Raw genomic sequence first — 23,025 nt, 5'->3', positions numbered from 1 at the left:
GAGAAGGAAACAGTGGAAGAGGTATGGGTTCCCTGGAACTGAGTTGAAGTAGAAGGGAGAACCAATGTTGCCTGGGCCACCGTGGAGCGATGAGAATCATGGTGGCTTGTTCCCTCTTGAGCTTGAACAGTATTCGCAGCATGAGCGGTAGAGGGGGAAAAGCATATAGGAAGAGACTGGTCCAATCCAGGAGAAATGCATCGGGCGCCAGACGATGAGGAGAGTAGAGTCTGGAGCAAAACAGGGGCAGCTGATGGTTGTGGGGAGCTGCAAAAAGGTCCACATGAGGAGTGCCCCATTGAGCGAAAATGGACTGAAGAGTCGAGGGATCGAGAGTCCATTCGTGAGGTTGGAGAATTCTGCTGAGATTGTCCGCTAAGGAATTCTGTTCCCCTTGAATGTAGACAGCCTTCAGGAATAAGTGACGAGCTGTCGCCCAAGACCAAATCCGTTGTGCTTCCTGACACAACAGGCGAGAGCCCGTTCCTCCCTGTTTGTTGATGTAGTACATTGCAACTTGATTGTCTGTGCAAATGAGTAGTACTTGAGGAAAGAGAAGATGTTGAAACGCCTTGAGGGCATAGAACATCGCTCGGAGTTCCAGGAAATTGATGTGGTGTTTCTTTTCCTGGGCAGTCCAAAATCCCTGAGTTTGGAATTCGTTCAAGTGAGCTCATGGGCTATGATCGAGAGCACCCACTGGTCGGTGGTGATTACCTCCCATCGAGAGTGAAAAATGGTTAATCGACCTCCTATGGGCTGTGGAAGAGGACAGGAGGGAGGGAGACTGGCAATGCCCAGGAGAAGGGAGTCAAAAGGGCTGAGTCGGCTTAGTCTGAGTGACAGGCTTTATCGTAGGCAGCTGTTGCTGACGTGCTTGTTGGTGCTGTTGCCGCTGCCTCCGAGGTTGTGGAGGTTGAGGCTGAACTGGCCGAGCAGAAAACCGCCTCTGATATGATGGCTGCTGTCTAAATGGACGAGGAGGAGGAGGCTTCTTTTTATTTTTCAGCAAAGTATCCCACCTCGTCTCATGGGCAGAGCGCTTTTGAGTGGTGGTATCCATAGATTCTCCAAAGAGCTCATCACCCAGGCAGGGAGCATTGGCAAGGTGGTTCACATCAAGGTCGGAGACTCGGAGCCATGCCAATCGTCTCATCGGTACAGACATAGCCGTGGCTTGGGATGTGAGTTCAAAAGTATCATAGATGGACCGGACCATGAACTTCCTGAGTTGTAGGAGACTGGAAGTGCATTGTTGGAATGCAGGAAGCTTACGGTCAGGAAGATACTTTTGAAAAGAAGAGACTTGCTGAATCAAATGTTTCAGGTAAAAAGAGAAGTGAAACGCATAATTACCTGAACGGTTGGCCAGCATTGCATTTTGGTAAAGTCTTTTACCAAATTTATGCCAGGAGGGACAGAGGCATATACACTAGAGCCTGCCGATTTTTTGAGGGTGGACTCCACCAGCAGAGATTCATGGGGCAGTTGGGGTTTGTCAAACCCTGGAATAGGAATCACCTTGTAAAGCGATTCTAGCTTCCTAGGGGGCTCCTGGAACGGTGAGAGGAGTTTCTAAATTTTTGTAAAACGTTTCCCTCAAGATGTCATGGAGGGGTAACTTTAAAAATTCTTTCGGAGGCTGGTCAAAATCCAAAGCATCAAGAAATGCTTTGGATTTTTTAGAGTCAGACTCTAGATGGATGGAAAGGGTGTCCGACATCTCCTTAAGAAACTTGGTGAAGGACGAGTGCTCTGGCTTACCAGCAGGATCCTGCACCGATGTAACATCCTCCTCCGAGGAATAATCTGCCTCGGTACCGAGGGGGTCATCAGAATCATCCCACAAATCAGGGTCCCGTACCGATGACAGACGGCCCTGAGAAAGTGGGGTAGAAGGTTCGGTATGCTTGGTTTTGCGTACCGATTTACCAGACCTCATGGACACCGTACCGGGTGACTGTACAGCAGTACGGGTGTCAGAGAACGGAACCAGCTCCGAAGTCGAGTAAGCAGTGCGTCGAAGAGACTTCGGTTCCGCCGAGAGAACAGGCATAGAAACAGATTTTTGCGGTGCCGACAACGTCGATGCTGACAAAACAGGCTGTTCGACGATCGGCACCGAATGCTCAGTAGGTACCGACACTGGAAGGCTCGGAGTCAGCAGAGCCGAAGCAAGTGTTGTAACTGCTCCTTAAGCTGGACCTGAAGGATGGATGCTATTCTCTCATCCAGAGACGGACCCGATGGCACCGGTACCGCTTTTTTCTTGCTCGGTACCTGCGGTGCAGCTCGACGCTCAGGCGAAGTCGATGCCGATGAAGAGGCAGTGACTTCAATAGGAGCGGAGAGTTTGCGAGGCCGGCGCACAGTCTGCAGGACTTGGCTCACTGCTTGTTTGACTGGCGGGCTAAGGACAGTAGGGGATGGCTTCTTAGCTGGCTTACCTACAGGGTGCGACACCGAGGATGGATCTTGCGGTGTCAAAGTCACCGGTGCCGATTTGGAGGAAGATGACGGTGTCGATGCCGGGGGAACTTCCATGGCGGCACCGAAAAGAATTCGCTGTTGAATTTGGCGATTCTTTAGAGTTCTCTTTTGGAGAGAACTGCAGCGGGTGCACGTTTCTGCCCTATGGTCCGGACCCAGACACTGAAGGCACCACTTGTGCGGGTCGGAAAGGGAAATAGGACGTGCACACCGCTGACACTTCTTAAAACCCGGTGAAGGGGGCATGAAGGGAAAAACGGCCGTAGCAAAATCGAAGCCTGAGGCTTCGATGGTGCCAACAGGCCCCGCCAGGGCTGACCGGAAAAAAGTTTAAAAAAATGGACTTTTTTTTTTTTTTTTTTAAATAAAAGAAAGAAACGATAAGGTGAATAAATCACGACAAGAAAATAACGCGCGAGCGGGAAGGCGAGAAAAAATTTGAAAAAATTTTCCAACAGCAGTTGGAACACGCGTCTTCTTAGCTCCGCGGAAACTAAGAAACTGGGGACCGCGCGCCTCTGTCGGGCGGGAAGGCACTCGCGCGTGCGCGGTGCGGCCTACTAGAACTTTCAAAGTTCTTAGAGTGCAATCACTCTAAAATTGTCCGTACTGGGGCTCCGTCGGTGCCGTCACCCATCAGTCAAGAATATGCTGCCTGCTTGTCCTGGGATAAAAAGCCTTGTTCTTGTGGTTAAAAAAAAAAAAAAAAAAGTTTTCGCAGGTCCAGCATTTCTTATCTCCCTCCGCCTCCCCTATTCATAATTTTTCGGAGCCTCAGTCCCCGCTGCCAATCTTTACAGGCCTGTTGAGGCCTTCCCTTTGCCAGAGTCCCTTTTTGCTTTCATGAAACAGGAAGTTATATTAGAAGGAGGGACTCCAGGCCTGTCTGGGGACTTCCCTATGCCAGAATCCCTCCTTCCGATGTAATTTCCTGTTTCTTGAAAACAAAAAGGGACTTCAGAAGGCAGTGAGAGGAAGCAGCAAACCTCCTGCCTAATTCATAACCTTTTGGAGTCCTTGTGTCCCCAATCCTCACATCCTCACAGCCCTTCTCTGGGGCCTTCCCTCTGCCAGAGTCCCTTTTTGCTTTCCCTAAACAGGAAGTTACATCATTAGGAGGAACTCTGGCAGAGGGAAGGCCCCAGAACAAGCCTGTGAAGATCAATAGTGGGACCGAGGCTCCGAAAGGTTATGAATGGGGGGGGGGGGGGGGGGGGGTTGCTTTCTTCCACTGTTTTCCACCCTGGGAAGCTCTCTAACGTGGAGCTGGCATACTGCCAATAACACCTGGAGCCACAAAAATTAGACCTCCCGGAGTCCCTAGAGCAGTGGTCTCAAACACACCCTATGCAGGGCCACATTTTGGATTTGTAGGTACTTGAAGGGCCTCAGAAAAAAAAATTAATGTGTGTATGTATGTATGTGCCGCGATCACGCAAAAACGGCTTGACCGATTTGAACGAAACTTGGTATACAGATCCCTCACTACCTGGGATGATATGTTCTGGGTGTCTCGCAGCCCACCTGCACACGTGGGCGGAGCTACAAACAGAAAATCAGATTTCACCCATTCATGTAAATGGAAAAAATGTAAAAAGCTGCCATTCTCACAGTAATTCAAAACCGGCTTGACCGATTTTAACGAAACTTGGTATGCAGATCCCTCACTAACTGGGGTGATATGTTCTGGGGGTCTCGCGGCCCACCTGTACACGTGGGCGGAGCTACAAACAGATAATCAGATTTCACCCATTCATGTCAATGGATAAAATGTAAAAAGCTGCCATTCTCACAGTAATTCAAAACCGGCTTGACCGATTTTAACGAAACTTGGTATGCAGATCCCTCACTAACTGGGGTGATATGTTCTGGGGGTCTCGCGGCCCACCTGTACACGTGGGCGGAGCTACAAACAGAAAATCATATTTCACCCATTCATGTCAATGGAAAAAATGTAAAAAGCTGCCATTCTCACAGTAATTCAAAAACGGCTTGACCGATTTGAACGAACCTTGGTCTGCTGATCCCTCAGTACCTGGGGTGATATGTTCTGGGGGTCTCGCGGCCCACCTGCACACGTGGGCGGAGCTACAAACAGAAAATCAGATTTCACCCATTCATGTCAATGGAAAAAATGTAAAAAGCTGCCATTCTCACAGTAATTCAAAAACGGCTTGACCGATTTCAACGAAACTTGGTATGCAGATCCCTCACTACCTGGGGTGATATGTTCTGGAGGTCTCGCAGCCCACCTGCACACATGGGCGGAGCTACAAACAGAAAATCAGCTTTCACCCATTCATGTCAATGGAACAAATGTAAAAAGCTGCCATTCTCACTGTCATTCAAAACCGGCTTGACCGATTTTAACGAAACTTTGTATGCAGGTCCCTCACTACCTGGGCTGATATGTTCTGGGGGGTCTCGCGGCCCACCTGCACACGTGGGCGGAGCTACAAACAGAAAATCAGATATCACCCATTCATGTCAATGGAAAAAATGTAAACTGCTGCCATTATCACAGTAATTCAAAAACGGCTTGACCGATTTGAACGAAACTTGGTATGCAGATCCCTCACTACCTGGGGTGATATGTTCTGGGGGTCTCGCGGCCCACCTGCACACGTGGGCGGAGCTACAAACAGAAAATCATATTTCACCCATTCATGTCAATGGAAAAAATGTAAAAAGCTGCCATTCTCACTGTAATTCAAAAACAGCTTGACCGATTTGAACGAAACTTTGTATGCAGGTCCATCACTACCTGGACTGATATGTTCTGGGGGTCTCGCGGCCCACCTGCACACGTGGGCGGAGCTACAAACAGATAAGCAGATATCACCCATTCATGTCAATGGAAAAAATGTAAAAAGTTGCCATTCTCAAAGTAATTCAAAAACGGCTTGACCGATTTGAACGAAACTTGGTATGCAGATCCCTCACTACCTGGGGTGATATGTTCTGGGGATCTCTCGGCCCACAACTCTATGTTGCTTGCTCAAGGGTGGGTTCACCCAACAATTTATATGTTCTTGCTCCTGGAGGTGAAACTAAAAATGTTGTTTATAATCACGTTTTGCGTTAGTTGTATTGTATTCATTTTGTCAAATATTTCGCATTATAATTTGAATATTGTACTTTTTATTAAGCTGTAAAAAAATAATTTCATTCACCACTATAAAGTATCTTTATTTGAATCCATTTACAGTGTTATTGCTATAATTAAATACCCGTGCAACGCCGGGGCATCAGCTAGTAGTTTATAAATCTTTCCTTTTGGCTAAGTCTTAATAATAATATTGTCATTTATAGCTAAAGAAGACATATGATCAAGAAACTATTTTACTTTTGTGATTATGATAAACATACCGAGGGCCTCAAAATAGTACCTTGCGGGCTGCATGTTGTCCCCGGGCCGCGAGTTTGAGACCATTGCCCTAGAGGGTCTCAGTCTGCTATTAGGCAAGGTCTTTGGACACCTGTCCACTACAGAATTCATGAGCTCATTCAGACCCTTAAGAACATAAGAATAGCCTTACTGGGTCAGACCAATGGTCCAGTAGCCCGTTCTCATGGTGGCCAATCCAGGTCACTAGTACCGGGCCAAAACCCAAGGGGCAAGCAGTGGCTTCTCCCATGTCTCTCTCAATAACAGACTATGCCAAACAACAACTGCCCCTTCAAAATAAACTAAAACTAAACTAAAGGGAAGCCTCGCAAGAGTAGCCTTAGAGATGGAATCACCAGCCCACTGCCTGATCCATAGCATTCTGCGAACAGAGAACGAGTAAGCAGACGCCTTACCCAGGTTTCTGCAGTCTGGCCAACAGGTACCATAGAGGGATTGGCCTGGTCAGCTGCAGACCTCAGTCTTCTTCTGCCACATGAAGGCAGAGCTGGACCATTGACTAAGAGAGCTCTAAGCATTGAAATCCATAAAATTAGAAAAAACGCAAAAGGTCAAAAAATAAAAAACAAACAGCAGACCAGAAAGACTCCTTCTGGCTTGTGTGCATAACAAAAAACTGAAGGGGGCAACAGAGCCCTCTAGGAGGAGGGATTCAAAAGCTGGAGTTGATTCCTTCCGCACGGCTCACGAGCATGGGGATATCACATCTATTGCATGAGGGATTTTGCCACATTTTGGTTTGAAATTCTTTGCAGAACGGAATGAATTGGTACTGCTATTTATCCTTTAGGGGTATCAATAGCCTTGATAATTGCTTTAAACAGTTTTCTGTCCTTATTTGTGGATTCTGCTTCTTGTGCATTAAGTGAGATCTTCAAAAGGAGGTCCCTGTTTAGGTAAATCTGGATCTTCTTGCTGGTAGAAGGAAGAGAAATATGTTGTTGTGAGTGTGTTGGGAGATATGGTCTTTGAAGGAAGATGTAGAGTATATAATGGAGACAATTCTTGTCAGTTAGGGTTTGATATGGGGCTCTGAGGTATAATAGAGGGAACTGGTGAAGGGTCATGAGGTAGAGGCAAGCAGGATATTGTATAACAGGCAGAGAGACTGTAGTGACTCCAGTGATAGAGAAGGCTGCTGTAAGATTTTTTCAGAAAGCTGCATGAGAAGCAGTGTTGCCTCTTTTGTTACCTGAGGGTTATGGAGGAGTAGGAAGTATAGGTTATGGAGAATGCCAACAGAACTGTAATGAAGGCCAATCCAACTTTGAAGTCTTTTTAAAAAAAATATGTTGTAAAGGTACAGACTTCTGGTCTGTCGAGGGAGATGGTGTTGAGCAGGTAGAATGCTTATGCTTGGTGTGACAGTCTGTTTAGATGAAGTGCTGGCATTATCACTAGAGTCTTATGAATTAGAACAGGAACGTTTTTGTGACTTACAGTTTGAAGACTTGACTGGGCTGTCAGGTTTCCTTTTCAAGGAGGCCAATGCCGATGCCAGATATAATATTCATAGTCAAAAACTGCGCTAAAGGTTTCACCATGTACTGTGAACTAGTGCTGCCCGATTCACGATTCAAATTGGTTCACTGATTCACTTCGGGTGAATCGATTCGATTTAAATTTTAAAAAAATCGGCTTCCCGATTCGGACCCTCTCCCCTCGCCCCCTAAAGCAGGAATGGCAGCATTGCTCTTGCTGGCTGGCCGCTGCCGCACCTGTTTTAGAGGGCGAGGAGGGAGGGTCAGTCGGGAAGTGCTGCAGTCCGGCTTCCCTCCTGGCCTCCCCAAAAGACTGCCCACCCCAAAAGACTGAGCACCCCCCACCCCCCGGGGAAGGCCTCCGTATTTGCTCTAGGCCTCCCTGAACCATTTACCTTATTGCTGGAGCTTGCAATCGAAGATTGCAGTTAAGCGTCTTTGTGCTCTGAGCTGTTTCCTCTGCTGCGGTCCCGCCCTCCTCTGATGACAGAGGCAGGACCACAGCAGAGGAAACAGCTCAGAGTACAAAGACGCTGTAACCGCGATTTTCGGCTGCAGGCTCCAGCAATAAGGTAAACTGTTCGGGGAGGCCAGGAGCAACACAGCGGGCTTCCCGGGGGGAGGGGGAGTACGCAGTCTTTCAGGGGGGCAGTCCTTCAGGGAATGGGACAGGCCTTGGGGGATGCAGGCCTTCAAGGGGGGGGACAGGCTTTTAAGGGGGGGGCAGGCCTTTAAGGGGGGCAGGCCTTTAAGGGGGGGGCAGGCCAGGGATGGTGGCAAAGGCCTTCAGGGGGACAGGCAGGCCTTCGGGGGGGGCAGTCCTTCAGGGGTGCAGGTCTTTAAGGGGTGAACAGGCCTTTAAGGAGGGTGCAGACCTTTAAGGGGGGGACAGGCCTTCAAAGAGGGGACAGGCCAGGGATGGTGGCATAGGCCTTCAGGGGGACAGGCAGGCCTTCGGGGGGGGCAGTCCTTCAGGGGTGCAGGTCTTTAAGGGGTGAACAGGCCTTTAAGGAGGGTGCAGACCTTTAAGGGGGGGACAGGCCTTCAAAGAGGGGACAGGCCAGGGATGGTGGCATAGGCCTTCAGGGGGAACAGGCCTTCAAGGGGGGAGGACAGGCCTTCAGAGATGGGGGTACAGGCCTTCAAGGGGGGACAGACCTTCAGGGGAGAGGGGCCCTGGTGTAGAAGTACATGGAGGGAGGGAAGGGGGGTTCAAAGAGACGTGCATATGCCAGACTTTGGGGGGGGGAAGAAATAATGGGTCTAAAAATAGAGGAGAGGGAGAGAGATGATGGACAATGGGATTTAGGGAGGGAAGGAACAGAAAGGGAGAGAAGTTGGACACAAGGGATGGTGTGGAGGGGGGATAGAGATACTGGATAGGAGGGTAGTTGGGAAAAGAAAAGGAGAGATGGTGGACCCTGGGGTGGTGGGGAAGGAGGGATGCTGGATGAAAGGGTAGTTAAGAAAAGGTGGGTCTGTGGATGGAGACAAAAAAAAGAAAGATGCCAGACCTCCGGAAGAGGGAAGGGAAACGGAAGGGGAGGACAGAGATGGAAGATGGATGGTTCGCAGGGAGAAAGAAGGAGACCCTGGCAAGCAAGTTATCAGAAGACAACCAGAGCCTGGGACCAACAAGATTTGAATAATGACCAGACAACAAAAGGTAGAAAAACTAACTTTATTTTCCATTTTGTGATTATAATACATCAGGTTTGAAGTGTGTATCCTGCCAGAGCTGGTGTTAGACACACAGATAGGATTTTAGATAGTGCTGGGGAGGAGCCAGCTATCTTGGTACATGAAGGTACCAATGACAGAAAAATGTGGGAGGGAGGTTCTGGAAGCCAAATTTAAGCACTTAGGTAGAAAGCCGAAATCCAGATCTTCCAGGGTAGCATTTTCAGAAATGCTCCCAGTTCCACACGCAGGACCCAAGAGGCAGGTAGAGCTCTGAAGTCTCAATGCGTGGTTGAGACGATGGTGCAAGGATGAGGGATTTAGATTTGTTAAGAACTGGGCAACCTTCTGGGAAAAGAATGGGGGGGGGCTTATTCCGAAAGGATGGACTCCACCTTAACCAGGATGGAACCAGTCTGCTATCACTTAACGTTTAAAAAGGAGATAAAAACACCCAGGAGCGGATGGTTCAGTGTGAGGTATCCTTGGAAGATACTATTGAAACAGGCTATTTAGGGAGTCCTAGTAAAGAGGTTCCAATAATGGTAAATGAAAGCCAGGAGGGTTTAAAAGGAAGGCTGAGCAAAAAATTCAAATTTTCCCTGTCTTCTCAGAATCCTGTAGTTGCAAGGAAAGAACACAATTTGAAGTGTACATATGTATACAAATGCTAGATGCCTAAAAAATAAAATAGGAGAGTTAAGAGTATATTGCACTGAATGATGAGATAAATATAATAGGCATCTCGGAGACCTGGTGGAAGGATGACAATCTTACCTGGGTACAAAACTCTATCACAAGGATAGAGTAGATCAAATTGGAGGGGGGGGGGAGGTTAGAGATATGTTAAAGAGGGAATTGAATCAAATCAAATAAACATTCTGCATGATATAAATAGCAGTGTGGAATCCTTATAGATAGAAATTCCCTGTGTGAAGGGAAAGAATATAAAGGTAGGGTTATACTACCGTCCCCGGGACAAAATGAGCAGATAGATGAAGAAATGTTTTCAGAGATAAGGAAAGCTGAAGAATTGGGTGACAGTATAATAATGGGCGATTTCAATTACCCCGACATTGACTGGTTAAATGTTACATCAGGGAGTGCTAGGGAGGTAAAATTCTTAGATGTCTTAAATGACTGCTTCTTGGAACAACTAGTTTGGGAACCAACAATAGGGGGTGCTATTTTGGATTTAGTCCTTAGAGGAATGCAAAACATAGTACAGGAGTTAACTGTGCTGGGTTTGCTGGGAAACAGTGATTATAACATGGTTAAATTTGAGCTGATACCGGGAGCAACATCGCAAAAGAAATCTACTGTAGGGGCATTTAATTTTCAAAAGGGCGACTATGTGGCATTATCTTATGATACAGTATTATTTGGTATGTCAATGAGAAAAAAAAGCCAAATATCATCAAGTAACAACAAGCTTTTATTGATAATGACAGGAGTCAGCACATCACAAATAATTGGAAAAATTACATTAGACAATTATAATTTCTGGTGGAATTCATTTTGTCACATATATAAAATGGAAAGAACAATAGCTATACAACGAGGGAATTATAAGAATTTCAAGAAAATTTGGGAGCCATTAACTTCTTATTGTAATGAATAAATACCATTTTCTTTTTCTTATTGAAATATATACCATTTTATGTTAGGAAGGGAGGGGATTTATTTATTAATAATCGTATTGGGGGGAAATGGGTGGGTGTGATGGGGGAGGGTAGTAATTTTTACTTATAATTAGTAAGATTGTCAAGTGATATGTATAATTGTATTGTTTTAACATTTGTACACTTGATGAAAGTTTTAAAATGAATAAAGAATTAAAAAAAAAAAAGGGCGACTATGATAAAATGAGGAAAATGGTTAAAAAGAAGCTAAAATCAAAGGTTAGGACTGTAAACCAGGTGTGGATGTTATTTAATAATAACATTGTGGAAGCCCAGACCAGATGTATTCCACATATCAGCAAATGTAGAAAGAGGAAACGAGAGCAAGCATGGTTAAAAGGTGAAGTGAAAGAGGCTATTACAGACAAAAATACATCCTTTAAAGAATGGAAAAAGGATCTGAATGAAGAAAATAAGGAGAAACAAAAGCATTGGCAAGTTGGATGCAAAGCATTGATAAAGAAAGCTAAGAAAGAATATGAAGAGAAACTTACAAAAGAGGCAAAAACTCTTTAACAATTTTTTTAGGTACATCAGAAGCAGAAAACCTGTGAGAGAATCTGTGGGACTGTTGGATGATCAAGGAACAAAAGAGGCACTTAGGGAGGATAAGGCCATAGCAGAGAGACTGAATTAATTTTTTGCTTTGGTCTTTACAGAAGATGTAAGAGATTTACCTGAACCAGAAATGGTTTTCAAGGGTAATGATGCGGAGGAACTGAAAGAAATCTGGGTGAATCTGGAAAATGTACTGAGCCAAATTGACAAGTTAAAAGGTGATAAATCGCCAGGACCGGATAGTATACATCCCAGGGTACTAAAAGAACTCAAACATGAAATTGCTGACCTGCTGTTAGTGATCTGTAACATGTCGCTAAAATCATCTGTAGTACCTGAAGATGTCGCAGATCTACATCTCTCTTCCAGAGGTAGTCACCCTCAATTCCACCCAAGAAGAGGCTACACCTCTGGTTAAATGTGCTTTCAGAGACACTGGTGATTGTTTGCTCCAGACAATGTAGGTGGAGGAGATTGCTGTCCAAATCCACCAGAACTAGTAGCCTTGGAGTCCTAACCAAAGAGTCAACCTTGGGCAAACTAAAGCGATGATCCAATAGCCAAAATTGAGTCACTTCCAGGTAACGCAAGAGAACTCTGTGGACATCCAGCAGCTTTAAAAGTCTTGTCTTTCTTCTTAGAACCCATAGGTTGAAAGGCTGGTAGCCTTACTTTCTGGTTGATGTGAAGTGCTGAAACAACCTTTGGCAAAAGGAAGTTACTGTACGCAAGGTCACTCCTGTTTCTGTGATTCTCAGAAACTGTTCCCTGCATGACAAAGTTTGCAATTAAGAGACCCTTCCGGTCAAGATAATTTCAACTAGGACCACTACTTTGATCATAAGATCCTTGAGAGACGCTTCCTCCAAAGGCTTATAAGGCGCCCTCTGAAGAGCCTCTAATATGAAGTTGAGATTCCAGGAAGGGAAGGGATCTTGGATCAGCGGCCTGAGTTCAGAGCTGCTTTGAAGAATCTAATAATGTCTAGGTGAGCAGCCAGGGAGACTTGCTTCTCTCAGCCTCTAAAGCAGGGGTGTCCAACCTTTTGGTTTTCCTGGGCTGCATTGGCCGAAAAAAATATTTCTGGGGCCGCACAAACACGCAAACGCTGCAGCAAGACAGAGGAGGGAGCCAGTAAGACAGTAAACACCTGGGGGCAGCAGAGAAAAACACTGCATCGCTCTAGACCGGGGCCGCACAAAATACTTCACGGGGCTGCATGTGGCCCTTGGGCCACAGGTTGGACACTCCTGCTCTAAAGCAATCCAGGCCTGCCATCTGCACCACTGCTAATCCCTTGTCCAGGCCCTTGTGAAGGAAGGATAGTACCGCCAATATTAGGGTTTTGTTGGGCTCCAAATTCTCCTTATTGAACCAGTGCTGAAAAGTATTCCACACCTCAGCATATGCTGAAAGAGTGGATAGTTTCTTGGCCTTTGGTAGGGTGGAAATGACCACTTCTGAATATCTTTTCTTGGCTAGTGCCACATGCTCAAGAGCCATGCTTTAACACCGAAGTGACCTGGATCTTTTAAAGCAATTAGCCCTTGTGAGCAAATCCAGATACACTTAGAACTGGAGACATTTGTCCACTTGTAGGCGTACTAAATCTGCATACCAAGGAAGCCTGGGCCAATCCAAGGCCACAAAGATCACTTTCCCTGGGTGAGATGCTATGCGATGGATGCCTATCAGGAGCCATGGAGGAAAAATATACAGCAGTTCGGACTTCCGCCATGGATGCACCAGAGTGTCCAGTCCTGCATTTCTGGTCTTGCATCACTGGCTGAAAATCCAAGGCGCTTTCATGTTGAACATTGTAGCCATCAGATCAAACGTAGGATGCCACCAATGTCCGACAATGGCTTGGAACACCCACAGGGCCAATGACTACCTTCCTGGGTCCAATGTCTATCTGTTGAAATAGTCTGCTTGCACATTGTCCACCCTGGCTACGTGTGCCGCCTTGATGGCCAGCAGGTACTTTACTGCCCAAGGGAACAGTAGTTTCACCTCTAATTGGAGCAATGAGCTTCTGATGCCTCCCTGCCAGTTGACATAGGCCACTGCTGTGGCATTGTCTAAGAATACTCTTATGGCTCTGCCTTCCAGCACCAACTATAGGTTTCACAGAGCCAGGCAGACCCGCTCTCAGTTCTAACCTGTTAAATCGAGCACTTCCACTGGGATGGTGTCTAATTCTCTTGCACCGGGCCAACATGCAATGTGTCCCATCAGCAAATAGGCTGGTATCCATTGTTAGAGTGACCCAAGAATCAATTTGAATTAGAATACTTTTTTGCTAGAGAATGTGAATGAAGCCACCAGCCCATGCTGTTGCGGACTGCCTCCATCCAGTATAGAGAGGCCTACTGTGAGTTTCTCTGGGGAAACCAATGAGACAACAGCACATCTTGAAATGGATGCATTTGCACCAGTGCACATGGCACCACTTCTATGGCAGCAGCCATCGAGTTTAGAACCTGTAGGTAGTGCCACAAAGTAAGCACGCTGCAACAGTAGGTTCGTATTTGCTCCCAAAGCTTCAATCTTTGTGGCTCTTGTAGAAAAACTCATCCTTCCACCGTGTTGGCGAGAACTCCCAGATACTTCAAAGACTGAGTGGGGACCAACTGACTCTTTTGAAAGTTTACACTTCCCCCTCCATATTTGCAGGTTTAGGATTCACAAATTTGCGAGTCACTCCTCCTCCTGGACCTCTCTACACCTTACTTTTAAAGTCTGATGATCTAGTAATGAAGTTGGGCAGGAACAATCTACCTATGCTCTTACCTGTGCAGAGCCACAAGAAAAAAAAAAAAATAAATAAAGGCTGCCATGAGATCCTGTGATCTCGTGAGACTACAGCAGGAACTTACAGCAGCCATGTTTGCTCACAACTCTGCACAGGGCAGGAGCGTAAGAAGATTGCTCCTGTTCCACTTCACCAGGCTCTAAAGTAAGGTGTGGAGAGGTCCAGGAAGGAGACGATGATGTTTCAGTATTGGCCCTAAAGTTATTCACAAATTCTTATTTGTGAGGGGGCTGTATCCCTAACTCTTATGAAAAAGCTCAGACTCTGCAAAGTTTGCACAACTGCCGCCACTGCTCTCTTTCTTCCTATTCTCAAGAGCAGGGGTGCCCAACGCGTCGATCGCGATCGACCGGTAGCTCAGGAAGGCAACGTGAGTCGATCGCAGAGCCCATCCCGGGCTATGTGATAGACTCGTGTTGCTGTCCCGATCTACCGGGTCTATCAGCCTTCCTCTCCCCGACGTCAAAGACGCCGACGCCGGGCATTAGGCTGTTTTTGTCATTTCGGGGGGGGGGGGGGGGTGCGTGGTGGCGTGGCGGCGGCAGCAGCAACAGCCTGAAAAAGAAATCATCCTGGCCCGGGTCGGTGTCATACTCCGGAACTTCTACCTCTTCCAGCAGCCCTCTCCCTTCTACCTGCTTCCGGCCACACCCCCTGCTCCGCGGCTCTCTTCGGCAACTCAGCAGCAGCGATCTACACAAGCTTCTGACGTCGGGGCCTATCCTCTGCGAGTCCCGCTTGTTTCAACTTCCTTTTTCCACAAAGGCGGGACTTGTAGAGGGAAGGCCTCAATGTCGGCAGCTTGTCTTGATCACCGCTGCTGACGAGTTGCTTAAGAGAGCCACGGAGCAGGGTTTTTTTGCCAGGTGCAGGTAGAAGGGAGAGGGCCAGATGCAGGACTCGTGGGTGAGGGAGCAGAAGAGAGAGAGAAAGAGAGAGGGGAGGGAAACAAAAGGAAATATTTCATACTGGGCTGGGCCGGAGTGGAGGGAGGGTGGAAAGATTCTGGCTACAGGGTGCATTAACAAAATAAAGGGGGGAAAGCTGAAAATGGAGATAGTGACACAAAGAAGAGAAAGAGTAAGCAGGACCTACTGAATAAGGATAGAGATACAGAGGGGACATGAAGAGGAGGTGAAATAGAGACATAGAAGTAATGCTGAAAAAGTGGGGGGGGGGGGGGAGATAAAGACATTGAAAGGGCAAATGGTGAACATGGGGTAAAGACAAGGACAGAGACAAATGAAGATTCTGAAAAAGTGGTGAGATAGGGATATAGGTGAGATGGACACAAAGAAGGGTGATGCTGGAATATAGGTGGAATGGTAATTCTGACAGACACAGAAGGGAAATGCTGGATCAAGGAGAGATGGGGCTCAGGCTGGATGGAATGAGGAGAAATGCCTTGTTGGCCCGGAACTTCCTCTCCTACGTCAGAATTGACGTCAGGGAGCGGAATGCTGGTCAGCGCGACGCTTCTGCAGGGAAAGCTTGGGACGGCGGTGGCTTGGGGGCTGTTACCCGATGGCGGTGGCAGCAAAACGAGTGGCTTGGGGGAGGGCACGGAGAAAGAAAGAAAGGGGGCAGACAGGGAGACAGAAAGAAGGGGGAACAGGGAGACAGAAAGAAAAAGTTGGGGGAGAGAATGAGGTCTGGAGGAGAGGAAACATACAGGAGGCTGAAAGAAAGGAAGAAAGATTGGATGCACAGTCAGAAGAAGAAAGTGCAACCAGAGACTCATGAAATCACCAAACAGCAAAAGTAGGAAAAATGATTTTATTTTCAATTTAGTGATCAAAATGTGTCGGTTTTGAGAATTTATATCTGCTGTCTATATTTTGCACTATGGCTCCCTTTTACTAAACCGCAATAGCGTTTTTTAGCGCAGGGAGCCTATGAGCATTGAGAGCAGCACGAGGCAATCAGCGTAACTCCCTGTGCTAAAACCTACTATTGTGGTTTAGTAAAAAGAGAGGGGGTGTATTGGTCTATTTTTGTATTTTGTTACTGAGGTGACATTGCATAGAGTCATCTGCCGTGACCTCTTTGAAAAAACCCGGAATATGAATAATTAACATTTTCTCTGCCTTTCAGTGTGCTTTGTGGGTTTTTTAAATTTTATTGTTGGTAGATCATTTTGACTTAGTCATTATAAAAGTAGCTTGCAAGCCCATAAAGTGTGGGCACCCCTGCTCAAGAGGGAGCTCCAATGAGCCAATCTAGATAAGAATGAACCAACCAGCCCACTTTGCGGAAATTAGCTGCTACCACCACCTTGGTGAACATCTGGGGTGCCATTGCCAGCCCAAATGGTAGCACTGAGAATTAAACAGCGATTCTCCAACATGTGAAATCTCAGGAACTTTATGTGTGCCAGGAAAATTAAAGTGTAGAAATAAATCTTTATCAAATCCAGAGTGGCCTGAAACTTTCCCAGCTGGACAGCTGCAATGACAGATCTCACTTTCTTCATCTGAAAACGAAGAACCCTCAGGGCTTCATTGACATGTTTGAGATCCAGAATGAGCCTCCAGTCATTGGAATCTTCCTTGGGCATGACAAAGTAAATCAAGTATCTGCCTGAGCCCAAGTGTTCTCCCAGAACTGGTTCAAAGGCTTGAATATTCAGCAATCCGTTTAACGTTGTTCCGACTTGGATCATCCGAACCAGTTGGCCTGCCAGAGAATCTATGAACCTATCAGAGGGTATGCAAACTATTTTGTAACCATCTCTGACAATATCCAAGATCCAAAGATCTGTCCTTATGCTTTCCCAAGTCTCCAGAAAGTCCAAGAATCAACCCCTAATTTTCTGTGGAGGCCTGGCATCATTAAAACATAAGAACAGCCTTACGGGGTCAGACCAAAGGTCCATCTAGCCCAGTAGCCCATTTTGGGGCTCTTGGGGAAATTTTTGCTCCCCTAACAGGCTCCAGAGTCATTATCCATGCCTCAGAGGCTGTGTGGGAGCTAAACTCGAAGATTCCACCACCCTACTTTGCTAGACGCGGCATAAGGGTGCTCTTCCTCCACATCCTTTGCAAACAAGGCATGATATAGTGGCATTAGAGTCAGAGGACTCGCTCCATCCCTGCGTCTTTGGAAGCAAAATGAGGTGTTTTGGAGGACAACTTTGGGGGGAGGGAAGAATTTTTTTTCAGGAAAATCCAAAATGGACACCACTGGAGAATTTTATAGATAACAAACAGCTTAAAATCACCTCAGGGATGACCAAAAACCTAAAAACAAACAAACAGGATTTTAGCGGAGGGGGGACCACAGCCCTAGATGTATAAACAGTAAAAACAGCTTTTGAAGACCCCATTCCCACAATTTTTCCCACAGGCTGTCACAGCCTTACAGACCATGTACTGTGGAAATGGTGCAGCTGACTGCTTCAAGCTACTCTCAGATGTAGTTAATCCAGAAGAAGCACTCTTCTTCCAGTTACTCAGCCACTTCACTGGGATCTTTGGGCTGCCGGTTGTACCTCCACTGACTGACCCTCAATCCACTCCCCCCACCCCCAGTCTCATGAAAAATGGGGGGGGGGGGAAGAGACAAAATGCAGCCTGCACCATGAAGGAATGCTATTAGCCCCTAAAAGGAATGCTAAACAGCCCCTGTCCAAGTCAAAGGGGCAAACAAACACCAGGGGAACAGATCCTGAGCTCTACCAGGCCCTAATCTATAGCAGGCTGACTGAAACAGGTCCCTGAAGGATACACCTGCAGATTTAAAAACTGCTCCTCTCCACACAGGCAAAGTAGAACCTTATGAAAAGGGATCTATGATTTCACGAAGACCACGACTAGAGCAAAAAAACAGGAAACTATCACAAAATAAAAAAAGAAATAAACCAAGCAGATCGGAAGACACCTTTCATGCTCGCTTCCAAAAAGAGAAATTGAAGGGGGCAGCAGACTCCTGGGAAAAGATGGTTTCAAAAGCTGTAACTGACATCTTTCTATAGTCTGCTAGTGAGAATGGACAGAGTATCCTAATGTTCAGCATACCATTCCTAATGCACTGTATAGGGCTTTGCTGCTGCCCCACTGAGTATCTTAATGCCAAAAAAAAGGGAAGAGTTGATATACTACCTTTCTGTGGTTATAATAAAAGTAATTTACGTATTATATACATGGATAAATATTTTGTACATAGGACTATGGAGGGTTACATGACTTGCCCAGGAGGAGATGCAGAGGGAATCAAATGTGGTTCCCCTAGTTCTTAAAGTCACAGCATTCTACTCAAACTGTGTAAAGATTATTCCTCTGACAACCTTGCCAGGCTAAAATACTACCTCCACATGACAATACAACCAAAAATATATCAAATACAGTTTTTAAAGATGAAAATAGATCTGTTTACCTATATATTTTGGACTTTGAGCCCTGAGCATCTAGTTATCTTGAAACCCAGTGCTCAGCTTATCAAGGAGCTATTGCAAAAATGTGGCTCTTTTGCCAGAATTTGCAAAGTTGGAGCAGCTCCAAGGAAGAAAAATGATCTGACATGTTCACTAACTTCACAAAACAGTAAATAGCTAACTCATTAAAAAAAGTACAGAATATTTACACCACTTAATAACCCATTTTTGTTGGTAAGAAGGTATGAACTTTTTAATGCATAAAACAGTGATTAAATCTTCTGAACAAGCTTCTTAGAATATATTTAAAAAAAAATAAATTTCAGTTTGTCAACATACATTTATAAAACATAATGCTTACCCAATACTGAATTTTTGGCAGATTCCACTGTCATCAAAAGTTTCCTTGGAACCCAGAGAAAGAGTTCTTCTGCCTAAAATCAAGACAAAAGAACACAAGAAAAACTGAGTGGAATGTTAACAGGACATGAACAGAAGAAATGTTCCTGAATCCAGATCATGTGGCAAAATGAAGTGCAACTGGTGACCAAATTAGCTTTTCGGCTGGCACCAGATTTTGCTAGTAAATAGGAAAACAATATCTATAGAGCATTTGTCATAGCAGTTGTCCCTTCCTTCTGATCTACAATATTTTAGCCAAATGTACCATAGTGCCTAAGGAATAAGATCAATGGTTTACCACCAAACAGGTTAGGTTAAAAAGGAGATGGCCAGTAAGAAAAAGAGGTACTGATGCCACTGTAGACTTTGGTGAGACCTCATTTAGAATATTGTGTACAGTTCTGGAGACTATTCATTCAAAAAGATATAAAAAGGATGGAGTCAGTCCAGAGGAAGGCTACTAAAAAGGTGCGCGGTCTTCATCATAAGACATATGGGGACAGACTTAGAGATCTCAGTATGTATACTTTACAGGAAAGGCATTAGAGGGAAGATATGATAGAGACGTTTAAATACCTGCATGGTATAAATGCGCACGAGTTGAGTCTCTTCCATTTGAAAGAAAGCTCTGGAATGAGAGGGCATAGGATGAAGTTAAGAGGTGATAGGCTCAGGAGTAATCTAAGGAAATACTTTTTTACAGAAAGGGTGGTAGATGTGTGGAACAGTCTCCCTAAGAGGTGGTGGAGATGGACTGTGTCTGTGTTTCTACACAACAATTTTTAAGTAAACCATATTTTTTGATCAGGTTATTAACCTGAGTTTCCACAGTTAAATCTACACTCAGCCAAACCCTCAGGAGATTAGTTTCATTTTTGAATTTAAACATCTGTACTTTTAAAACCAATAGGAGGAAATTTTTTTCACTCATAGAATAGTTAAGCTCTGGAACGCATTGCCAGAGGTTGTGGTAAGAGCGGATAACGTAGTTAGTTTTAAGAAATGTTTGGACTATTTCCTGGAGGTAAAGTCCATAGTCTGTTATTGAGAAAGACATAGCATGGAATGTTGCTACTCCTTGGGTTTTGGCCAGGTACTGGTGACCTGGATTGGCCACCTTGAGAACGGGCTACTGGGCTTGATGGACCATTGGTCTGACCCAGTAAGGCTATTCTTATGTTCTTATGGAGTTTCACCACTTCTACAGAAATGGCTTGATTTCCTTTCACCCACTGTCATTAGATGTGGTGGTTTTAACCAAATTATGTTTGTCTTATCAGAGTTTAACTTCAGAGAACATTAGGATATCCAATTAAAAACCTCCATAAACTCATCATTCATCAAGACCTTAACTTATGACACATCAGATTAATAAAGGAAAAATTAATACAATGTTATCGGCATAGAATAAATATTCAACACCATTTTTCTAAATCAGTGAACCCAAGTCTTTCAAATATAAATTAAAAAGAATAGGGACAGAGGAGAACCCTGGAGAACTCCTTGGGTTATCTCTCATTACTATGAGAGATACCCTTGCCAATTAACCTGTAGACATCTTCTCTTAAGAAAAACCTTACATTTCCAAACATTCCCTCCTATACCCCATCCCATCCATTAAAGCCAAAAACGTTTGCTTGATCTGTATGTTCAATTTTTTCTGCTTAAAAAAATTATTTCAAACAAACAAAAAAAGCCCAAAACAAATCATGATTAGCTAAATTGAATGCTGCAGATAAGCCTAATTGCATCAGCAACACGCCTACATTTTTATCAAATTAATTTCTCAATTTAGACATAAGCACCAGAAGAACTGTTTCAGTGCTAGAGCAGTGGTCTTCAGTGCAAGGCTCATGAGCCAATGGTGGCCCACAGAGATCTTCTGGGTGGCCTGCTCTGCAGTCCAGGTTGGGTTCCATCCTGCACACCATGGAATCCATCACTGCAGCCGCTCTTTCACTCTTCGGGCTACCGGCAGTGTGAATGAGGTAAATGCACTGCATTCAGCAGCCTAGAAGCTTTCCCTCTACTACTGCTTCCTGTCCTGTATTTGCATAGAGTTTATTTGTTTTCTGCATGTGCAATCAAGGCCAGGTGTTCTAATAGAATGAACATGAAGAAGCATTATTGGTGTCATGGCCCAAAGTAGGAATATATTCGTCGGCTCTCCTTCACTCCTCTTGGGTTCAAAACGTCCCTTGCTTAAAAATTAGCAAAGACCACTGCTATAGAGTGTACAGAATCTCAACTAAAAAGGATTCAGCAGATCAAAAACACAATAAATATTCCTGGACTTGTAATATAAAGACTAATGTGGCCCATCCAGTCTGCTCAGTAAAGAGGCGAGAGTTGTAAATGCAACACTGTGCAGGCTCACACTCCATTCTTTCTTTGAAATGCAAAGCCCTTTGTATTCCATATAGGTACTTAGATATGCACAATATAAATATTTTGACTAAATGAACTGCTGCTTAGAGCAAACATGCTCTTTGCTTGGTTTCTATCCTCTTACCATTTAGGGATCCTCTGTTTATCCCATTCTTTTCTCAATTCCGTCATTATTTTTGGCTCCACTTCTGGAGGCCATTTCAAGCAAGCATTCACCACATTTTCTGCTATTGTTTTAACATGAAGCTGCAAAAAAGTAGTCTATCGTCTTTAGTACTATAACTTCTTTCTGGAGGAAGTCCGTGTGCTCATTTATGAGCTAATTCATCCTTCTTTTCAATTCAGGATTAAAAGCAGTAATGTTTCAGCCTTCAATAGGTAGAAATGGCAAAGATGAACACAAGCTTATCTTGTGACAGTCACATTTTCAAAAGATTCACAAATGGGACTAATAGCTGCAGATTCTAATTTACTGGGCACTCGTTGAACCACTTCCTTCTCGGTCACAGCCCCATCAATCTGGAATTCCCTACCAAATACCTTGAGGGCCGAAAACAACTTAGATAAATTCAAAGGTGGACTCAAATGTTTCCTTTTTAAAGATGCCTTTGAGTAATAACTTCTTCTTTCCACCTTGGTTTACGAGCATAATTCATTCCAGAAGCATGCTCGTAATCCAAAGTGCTCGTATATCAAAGCAACTTTCCCCATAGCAAGTAATGGAAACTTGGACAATTCGTTCCGCATCTCCAAAATAGGCCTATGTTGCAAATAAAAGCTCACCCTCCCCTGCAAACTTTCAGTATCTATTGCAGTACCCCCCCACCCATACACAGCCATCAGCTGCTGGCCCCTGAACACCTTTCCCTTCTCCCTCTGTGCACTATTGCTCAAGAAAGCCTTCCTCTATCTCCAGCCCGCCTCTTTTTCTCCTCGCTAAGCACAAACCAGCCCCCTTGCTGCCAACCCACCTCCCTGGCTCTGATGCCAAGCTTAACCCACAACTCTAGAAAGAATATCAGCCACACTTACCCTCGGCAGCTGCCTGCGCTCATGCAGTGGACAGATGGTTTCTCCCCCTCCACTGACAACATTCAAACCTGGTGTGCAAAATTAATGAGGGCGAAGTCAGGAGAAGCACTCCAATAGGAGACGTTGTATTAGGCGGGGGAAGCTCCTGTGCTTCTCTCCAACTTCCGGCTAACATGTTTTTGGAGAAGCCAACCCAACACACCGAGCCGCGTTCGTGAAGTGGGCCAATGGGAGAGAGGCCGGAAGTGACTTGGGAGGGGAACTAGGAATCGCGGCCGGCATGCTGCAGCTGAAGAACGTGGAAAGCAGCCCCGCAGCCAACTGAGATCGATATCGTGGAGGTGCCCTTTACTCCCCCAGCTCCACCCTATGGCTCTTAAATATCCACGACCTGATCCTGCAGTACTTCCTGTTCCGCGTGCGTACTGCTCTCTGCCGCAAGCCTCCTGCTCCTCTCGTCCGGTGCCGGTGTCCGCTAGAGGTAAGGGTTAGGGGGTGGGCGGGGGGGGGGAGAATGAAGCCGGTTCTCAGGGTGGACTCGTTCGCTGATCGAGTCAATGCTCGTTTTGCAAGTTAAAGTTTGTTCGAGTGTTTTGCTCATGTTGCAAAACACTCGCAAACCGAGGTTTGACTGTATGTATATACAGTGGTACCTCGGTTTACGAGTGCACCGGTTTGCGAGTGTTTTGCAAGACAAGCAAAACATTTGCAAAATC

At 45.5% G+C, this 23,025-nt stretch overlaps 1 protein-coding gene across 3 annotated transcripts in view; it reads right to left on the bottom strand.

Annotated features, from left to right (window-relative positions):
• SETD3 (SET domain containing 3, actin histidine methyltransferase) overlaps positions 1–23,025 on the bottom strand; it is a 243,069-nt gene that overhangs the window by 172,278 nt on the left and 47,766 nt on the right. For 2 of the 3 annotated variants that reach the window (XM_033952232.1, XM_033952233.1), the window contains exon 5: positions 18,849–18,921. In XM_033952232.1, coding sequence (XP_033808123.1) covers positions 18,849–18,921 — 73 coding nt within the window. Of the gene's footprint in view, positions 1–18,848; positions 18,922–19,465; positions 19,518–22,309; positions 22,387–23,025 lie in introns of those variants that run through there. The other variant, XM_033952234.1, reaches the window with a different exon arrangement.

This window comes from Geotrypetes seraphini, chromosome 7, assembly GCF_902459505.1.
Source record: "Geotrypetes seraphini chromosome 7, aGeoSer1.1, whole genome shotgun sequence".
In the NCBI taxonomy this organism is placed as follows: Eukaryota; Metazoa; Chordata; class Amphibia; order Gymnophiona; family Dermophiidae; genus Geotrypetes; species Geotrypetes seraphini.
Note: the sequence above shows the minus strand (reverse complement) of the source record. Positions and strands in the feature narration are given on the sequence as shown.